Source organism: Salvia splendens, chromosome 12 (assembly GCF_004379255.2).
Source record: "Salvia splendens isolate huo1 chromosome 12, SspV2, whole genome shotgun sequence".
In the NCBI taxonomy this organism is placed as follows: Eukaryota; Viridiplantae; Streptophyta; class Magnoliopsida; order Lamiales; family Lamiaceae; genus Salvia; species Salvia splendens.
The window spans coordinates 30,339,794-30,348,572 of NC_056043.1; the positions used below are offsets into that span (position 1 = coordinate 30,339,794).

The window sequence follows — 8,779 nt, forward strand, 5'->3', positions numbered from 1 at the left end:
TTTTCTTACCTTGGTATATTTTTGAAAGAGCACACAATCTGTATAAATCGTTATAGAGATCAAATCATAAATTATAATCAACCCATAAAGGAAACAACCATTATAATTACAAGTAGTAACCTTATACATCATCCAACTTTATACGGAAAATATCACAACATTGATTTGAACATGTCACGCCTTATATGTTACACAATAAAATATGCGAATTCCATTGTCGGCGCTGTTATTTTTACAACATTTATGGATTTCTTAATTCATTGCATCTGAAGAATGTGTTTATAAAAAGCATAAACTCCACTCTCCACCCACACACACACTACTCTATCAAGAATATCCCTTAATTCAAGCCATTTTCCACTCTAAATTTCTCTCAAAATTCCCACATATGTTATACGCATGACATGTCCCACTAAATTCCTCTTGACCTACTTTTCTTTCTCCACAAAATTTCAACCTTTTCAATTTTATAACAGTTTCTGTAAATTGCCGGTTTAGACGCCACAAACACCTGTGATTAAGCCAATTCTTTTCCCCCTAAACCAATTTCAAGAATTGACACTCTTTACTTGGTTTTTCAGTGTCCTGTCAATATTTGATTGGTTATTTGTTTATTTTCTTTTGATAACATTGTTTAAATCTTTTGCCAATCGGTCGGTGGGTATATCTTTTTTCTTCAAGCTCTTTAATTCTGACCCCTCTACCACAATAAATTGGGACCCAAGTTCAGAATCTTCATAATTTCATATTTCAAATCATTTCCCCATTATTTACCCTTTTCAAAAAAAAGTAGAAGTAAAAAGTTAAGTATTCAAAATTTTAAAAAATCCTAATTATAAAATACTCCTTCATTGTCTCTTTAATTCTAACTCCACATCTCAGATTTGACAGAGAAAAAAAGAAGCAAAGCCGCATTTCATCAAACACCTTGCCTTCATCCACATGAAGACCGGCGCCAAATTCATCGTTCTCCACCACGGAGCGCCGGCGGGGCCTTCCCACCGCGCGTGGCTCTTCGTCTTCGTCCTCTTCTTCATCTTCACCTTCGCCTTCACCCTCTTCACCACCAGGGACGCCGCGGCCAGAACCTCCGCGGCTGCCGAGAATTCCAAATCCAGCCTCCCCAACTCCGTCTTCGACGCGCTCCTCCACTACGCCGCCCTCAACGCCTCCTCCACCGGCCGCATGTCCGGCGACGAGCTGAGCACCGTCGCCGCCGTGCTCCGCCGCTGCGCCGCGCCCTGCAACCTCCTCGTCTTCGGCCTCAGCCACGAAACCCTACTGTGGAATTCCCTCAACCACAACGGCCGCACGGTTTTCGTCAGCGACAGCGCTTACCTGGTGTCGAAATTGGAGGAGAAGCAGCCGTCGATCGAAGCCTACGACGTCCAATTCACGACGAAGGTGAGCGAATTGTACGATCTGATCGAGTATTCGAAAGGGGAATTGAGGGGGGAGTGCCGGCCGGTGCAGAATCTCCTCTTCTCCGATTGCAAATTGGCCGTCAACGACCTGCCGAATCACCTGTACGACGTCGCTTGGGATGTGATCCTGGTCGACGGTCCGGCGGGGTACTCCGGGGCGGCACCGGGGCGGATGTCGGCGATTTTCACCGCCGGAGTGATGGCGCGGAGCAAGAGGGGCGGCGCGGCGGAGACGCACGTGTTTGTGCACGAATTCGATCGGGGGGTGGAGAGGGTTTGCAGCGAGGAATTTCTGTGTGCGGAGAATTTGGTGGAAACAAAAGATTTGTTGGGGCATTTCGTCATCGGAAAATTTGAGGATAATAGAAATAGGGTTGGATTCTGCTCAGTTTCTGCTTCATCCACTGTTCCTCAGAATTCAATTTGATCTTCTTTTTTCTTTTTTTTTTCACCTTTTTTACCTTTTTTGGAAGGTAACTTTGAGTGCAACTGTAATATTTATATAGGATTTTAAATGTTAAATATATTAGCAATATTATGACATCAAAATTTTCATTTTCGTTACTCTAATTCAAGTTCATTACCCTATTAGGAAATAAATTACTCATTTTATATTTTTATCGTTCAATTTTAGTAATTTTTCAGCAATTTAAAATCTAAATTTATTTCTTTATTTACATTTTTAGAAGTGTGCGACAATCTATAATTATTTAATGTGCATGTGATAATGATTTTATTTTAAGACATAATGGAGACGATTAGACACCAAATATAACCAACCTAATGTCGTTTGTCGAATTCCCAACAAATTTATACGCAATTAAAGAATGGAAGTCAGAGGCAACCATCACTTTCTCCAAATTTAAGCATGCTTGTTTAATATGGGTCATTATCTGAAAAAATCTTCAAATTTATTGAAGGGAGTATCACTAATTATGATACTACTTATTTATAGTCAAAGGTCTATGATTAAATTAATATGGATTAGTTACTAAATATGTACATATTTGACATTAATTACACGTGTTGTCCTCCTAAAATTAACCTTGGGTGAAAAAACGTGAAAGCCATGTACTTCTAAATTGTGTGGTTCATTTCACGTTTCATGTACTTTTCATGTTATTTTAGGACCCTAGTAATTTAGCATGGACCATTTGAGTTTTGAATATTTGAATAATTATTGTTGCTTTGTTTGTTTCCGTCCGCAAGATTTTTCTTGTAGTGACACTTTTTTTTTTCTCGTAAAATACACAGACCATGATTTCATTTAATTTACATTTATTTCATATGCCAAACACGGAGTACCAATTTTGTAACCAAATGAAGAAAAAGTAAACAGTTTTTTTTTTGTAATTTTGTTTTTAGGCAGACTCCAAATTTAGTTAATAACGTTTGTTAATGCTGAAACTGAATAATGGTTTTGCAATTTCGTGGAAAAGGGTTTATAAAAAGAAAAAGGAAAGGAAAAGCGAGGGAATAGTTGTATTAGGCTGTCGGTGCGTTCGTACACTTGATATAGAATCATATTCTATGTCTTGTACTACATCTTGTCATATTGTAGTAATAGTAGTATTAAATAATTTAATTTTGGTTAGAAGTAGTATTAAATAATTTAATTTTGGTTAGTGCTGGTAAAGAAATATACTTTTGTAAGTAACCACTTTCATAAAATTTAATGCTTGTTAATACTCCATAATATATGTTCACATAGTCTAGAGATTCTATGCTTTATCCAATATACTACCATGAAATCTACAATATACTCATCCATATCCATCAATTTGAATGTGTTTAATATAGTACTACATATTTTAAAATCATTTAATCAAAGTCGGTATAGATGCAAGGAACTAATAACCAAACGTCTGATTAATTTAAATCAGTTCCACTATATAATTTTCAAATTTATTTAATTTTTTTATAAATTGTTATGCATTATAATATTATCCGAATTATTTACAAATTTATTCTCGAATTAATTTTAGAAGCCGCAATCACCTACTCATTTTTTTTTTCATCCCCCCAGGGTATATATGACCATGTTATTGTATCATAGTCTGCAAATCATATATTTTTATTAAAGGTTCTTTCTTTAAATGCATGGCATAGATTTACACAGGGGTTAAATGTAAAATTGCATGATTTGAGGGATAGTTTGGCAATTTTAGTTGTTTATTTAATTAACATGAGTGAAAGGAAGGACCCTCCGCAACTAACAATCCACCAACAATCTTTCTCTCATTTTTTTTAGTTTAGATTCTATGCAAATTCAGGTTAAGATGGGAATAATTATCAATCTATATTTCTATCTTTTCTATTTGTTTCTCAACTGTTAATTTTCCTTCTCTTATTCTACACATAATTCATTTATATGGTGCACTTTTTTGGGTCAATAAATATAAATATAAAGATCGCATCACAATAATCTCGAATCTTAAACTTTTGCTCTCATACATTAACACAATATTGCACTATTATCTTTCTCTGTGTGATAGTTCTTTGTTTCATTGAACATTTTATAACACATGTCACCACATGCTTTACAATTACGGACATCCTGATTTTCAAATTATTGTAGTACTATTATTTTAGAACCAAGTACTACTTTTTTGAGTTTGGTATATATGGAACAATGTATAGGCAATAATATGATCAATGAGTGCAGTTATTTCCCTTTTATGTGGACAAGATACATTGCTTGAGTTTTGTCAACTGTAATATGAGATTTAAAATGTAATTGGAGTATAATTTTGTGGTTTCTACACAATTGTTAAATGGAGTTATTGCTCGTTGATGATCTGTTTTTTTACTACTTATCTATTTTCATTTTTATACTATTATTATGTGTTTCCTCACAAAAAAAGGTTATAGGGATTCCTTGATTTATCTTACTATTCTAATACTCCGTTTTGGAGATTACGTCGAAGAGCCATGTATATTAATTAAGAATTGAATAAAGATAAATATACATAAATTATAGTACACTCTAACATTTAAATTCAGCTAAATTAAATTACCAAGTAGTTTGTCATTAATTATATTATTCTATAGCAAAATAAAAAGAAATGATATGAAAAAATGATAACAAATTTTCACATGATTTCAAACTTATTTCTTAATAATTACACAGTACTCATTAAGAAAATTTATTTTTTCTTAAATTTTATTTATATTTAATTTAAAATTTTCCTCAATTATTTTAAAATTAATAGTATAGTAGTATAATTTATTTTAAATTAAATAATATTCATATATTAGTTTTCAATATAAAATATCTAAAACATTCAATTATGTATGTGTTACTTAATACATTAACCCCTACCCACTAAAATTACAGTATACGGTATTATTTCCTTAGGAAAAATTAAAACATTTCTATGAACTATATAAATTTTTGTATTCCCTCGTTTTTTATAGTTGAGTCATTTTTTTCACTTGTTTTAAGAAATTAATAATAAATATTTAAGTGGAAGAAAGTAAGGTAAGAGAAAAAATAAAATAGAGGAGATTATTCTTCATTATTTTATTTTCTCTCTTATTTTATTCTTTTCCAGTTTAATTATTTAATGGAGTATTATTATTTTTTTAAATATATGACAAAAATATTTTATTCAGTTATGTTGTGAGATAGAATACTACTACCAATTAGTAATTTTAATTGTTGCTTAATTGAATCCTCTCGAATGGAACGAGTCGTTTCAAGGAAGATGACCCCTGCTTTGGGTGGCATGAAAATTTATGTTACTTTATTTTGGGTGTAAAGTGAAACGTGTAAAGTAAGATGTGGAAATAAAATAGAGATAAAAGTATTTTTATTTTTAATAATAAATTATCTTAGTTGGGAAACACTAAAAAAAATAGTGAATATATTTAATGGACGGAGGGAGTACATGGGCTACATGTGGAATTTGACAACGAATGTCACGTGTGGGATACGGTCTCTATATTACACAATCACGTTACACGCGTGACAAAAAGATAGCTAGCTAGTACGTGTCCTATTCCCATTTGTTGACAACTTGACATCATTATAAGATTTTAAAATTATGCTAAACAACCTTGAGGTATTCAAGATCATTTAATACTAAACCGCCACCTTTTTTCCTAAATTTTTATAATTTTTTCCGATCTAATTCTTATTAACTGAGACTTTTTTTCTATTTATTTTAAAAAATGATATTAATAAACAATTAAAAATAATAATAGACAGAATAATGTAATTAAGACCCTTCTCTACATTTTCTCTCTTATTTTACTTTCTTTATACTTTAACTACTCCCTCTGTCCCACCTTAAGAGTCTCGTTGACTTTTCTGCACTCGTTTTATAAAAATGGTAATAAATAATTAAAGTGTAGATATGGTAAAATAAAAACGAGATCAATGCAGAGAAGTACTTACTATTATATTAGGATTGACAAAAAATAGATATTACTTGTATTTTATGGAGTATCATATAGTACTACCTCTTTTCCAATATTTTTATAATTTATATTAGGAGTACTACTTTGTTCGATTTGGGGGAATTATCTTTTATAAAAATTGTTGGTAGATTTTTTATTGAGTGGAAAAATGATTCAACGCGGTAAATGAGGAGTGAAAATATAATATAGGTGTGTGGTGTGATGTGTAATTAATTAAATGTGATTTACCTCATCACTATTGGTATAACCAAGAAAATTTTATAAAGGTATAAATATAAAAGACTAAAGAGTGTAGAATCTGATTTATTAAAATGAAAACCGTATACTCAGTATTTATTTTGTTTAATTATCATGTTATGTATTGTAATTTTGGTAGATAGAAAGAGTATTATACACATTTTAAAACAGCATACAGCTTGAAAAGAATTAAGTTTTCAATGAATTTAAATATATGTTTAATTAAAACATAAACTAGCGTAAGGATGAAAGATAAGAGATGAATTTTTTAAAAGTAATTCAATTATAGTATTAGTTTAAAATTGATCCACGCTTGTGCAAAATCCTAAACCGCACCTAGGCGTAAGAACATATATTTTGAGATAACAAATTCAAAGGAACCTTTTATACAATTATACACGAAAATAGTACTAGTACATTCTTAAAATGAAAAAAGTTGTCGGTGAATGGAGACTAAACAATAAAATAATGGAACTAATTATTTTTCTGCAATAGAAATATATAAACATATAGCGAGCGAGTGAAGTTGGTGTATGCAATATTAATGGTGTTTGCACGGACGTGGCCAAGAGGCAGGAGAATCACAAATTGCTGTCCCATTTGAGATTCGGTATTTTATAATTTAATTTTTGATTTCATTATAAATAAAGATTCAAAAATTATTGTAAGAATTAAATGGAATGCATTAATTATTTAGATGTATATGATTCATCCTATTCATGCGCTAATGGGTTATTGAGCAAACTCAAAAAATAAAAATAAAAAAAAATACTCCATCCATCCATAAAAAATAGTCTAATCATATTATTTTGGGATGTCTACAAAAAATAATTTTATTTAAAAAAATAAAAAAATTCTCTCTTACTCTATCCATTTATTCTTCTATCTCTTAATTTATCCACTTTTTCTCGTTTTTTTGCTTTACAAATTTCTCCTTAAGACCCGTACCATTCATAAATGAGACTATTTTTTTATAAATAGAGGGAGTGGATAAATTCAGAAAGTATATCTTTTTCAAAATTCGTGAAACAAAAGTAAATACTTTTTCAAATATCTTGTTAGAGAATATGTAAATATATCTTTTCAAAATTTAAGAAAGTACATTATATTTGAAAGAATGGCTAAGGATATTTTTTAATACTATTAAGGATGCTAATTTGTGTTTCTAACTATGTTACCAACACCTCATAAAGTGTCTTTATTGTTGGTATTCCAACTATAATTAGAGGACACAAATAAAAGCGTCCTAAAATAATAAAAAAGATTAATTTAATTTTAATTTACGGACATTTACTTTTGCGTCCTAAATTGTAGTTATTTATAATTATTTCAAACGCTAGTAATTGCGTCTCAATTTTTGTATTATTAAAAGAATAGTTTTTTTAGTTGTATAATAGTGGAGTAGGGTATTATACCACTACAAAAAACTATTCTTTTACAGATACAAAGTTTCAATTTTTCTCAATTGTCACATTCATGCACAAAATGTCGTCTTTTAACTATATACAAAAGATGTGTTTTATTTTAAAAAGTTTTTTTTTCTTTAAAATTTCATATGTTCTTATTTTATTGAAATGTTATCGTTTTTAACATCACCAAAAGACGACGATTTAAGTATGAATGAGAAAATTGAGAAAAAAAAAATTGAAACTTCGTGATTTAATCTTCCGATCTCAAAGTTCATGGTACATACCTGAATTTCATCTAAACTTCATGATTTAAATGACCATTAGCCTTATTTTTAATTAGTTGTTCTAATTTAATTAACTGTTTTTTTTATTTGATGTATTTTGCTTGGTTTTTTTTATTACTTTTTTATTTTTAGAATGTATATAGTATTATGTATTTTTTCCATTACCAATTTAATATTCTAATTAATGTTTTGTTAAATTTCGTAGTATAATATTACGTATGTTTTATTTAAGCGAAGCCATTTAAATTCATTGCTCCATAGAATAATAAGGTAATTTATGAAATTAAACAAATCATCACTTTGATAAATCTTATTTAGTGGAGTACTAATTAATTTCACTACGAAAATGAAGAAACAGTAATCGTCTGAACTCTTTAATTAAATAATTGGGCCAACTAATTCGAATTATTTAAAGCCCATTACTAATGAGTTTATTAGATATACTATATAATATAATGGGCCAGCCCACAAGCCACAGGCGTCAATCTTGCTATACAAAGAAGCAGGGTTGAACTTCAACTATTCAAAATTTTAACATGAGTTCATGCATTTCGGTTTTTTAGGTTTTCCTGATACAGAAATAGGAAAGCAATTGGAAACTCCTACTAATTACTATCAAGGAAATAAATGATCAAGAATCTAAAGTAAAGACATAATGGTCTTATAAGTTATTTACATGGCTTGATTATAAATTGTTTAGAAATTTATTTTACCAAGCATATTTATAAATTCATAAGCTCCTAACACAAACAAACACCCTCGAAACATGTAACTTGAGAATTCAGATCCAGTGGCACATAATCGGTGATCTTAACCTAATCCTCCATTCACTATAAGACACTATAAAGCACAGTTTGATATATTCAAATATGAAATACTTTTCTCTTTGGACCAAGTGCTTGTCATTAAATTATCAATCTTTAGTCATACTAATACTTGTCAAACACGCACAAACAAAATTTCCACACGTCTCTCTCCACATCTCCCCAATACTCCAATCCAA

The 8,779-nt window shown here is 30.4% G+C and overlaps 1 protein-coding gene across 1 annotated transcript; it reads left to right on the forward strand.

Moving 5' to 3' along the window:
• The first annotated feature begins 322 nt into the window (after window positions 1-322).
• Window positions 323-1,988, forward strand: LOC121756858 (protein IRX15-LIKE-like). The gene has a single exon (XM_042152269.1). It carries the CDS (start codon window positions 943-945, stop codon window positions 1,849-1,851), a length of 909 nt encoding a protein of 302 aa, XP_042008203.1. The 5' UTR covers window positions 323-942; the 3' UTR covers window positions 1,852-1,988.
• Window positions 1,989-8,779: the final 6,791 nt, after the last annotated feature.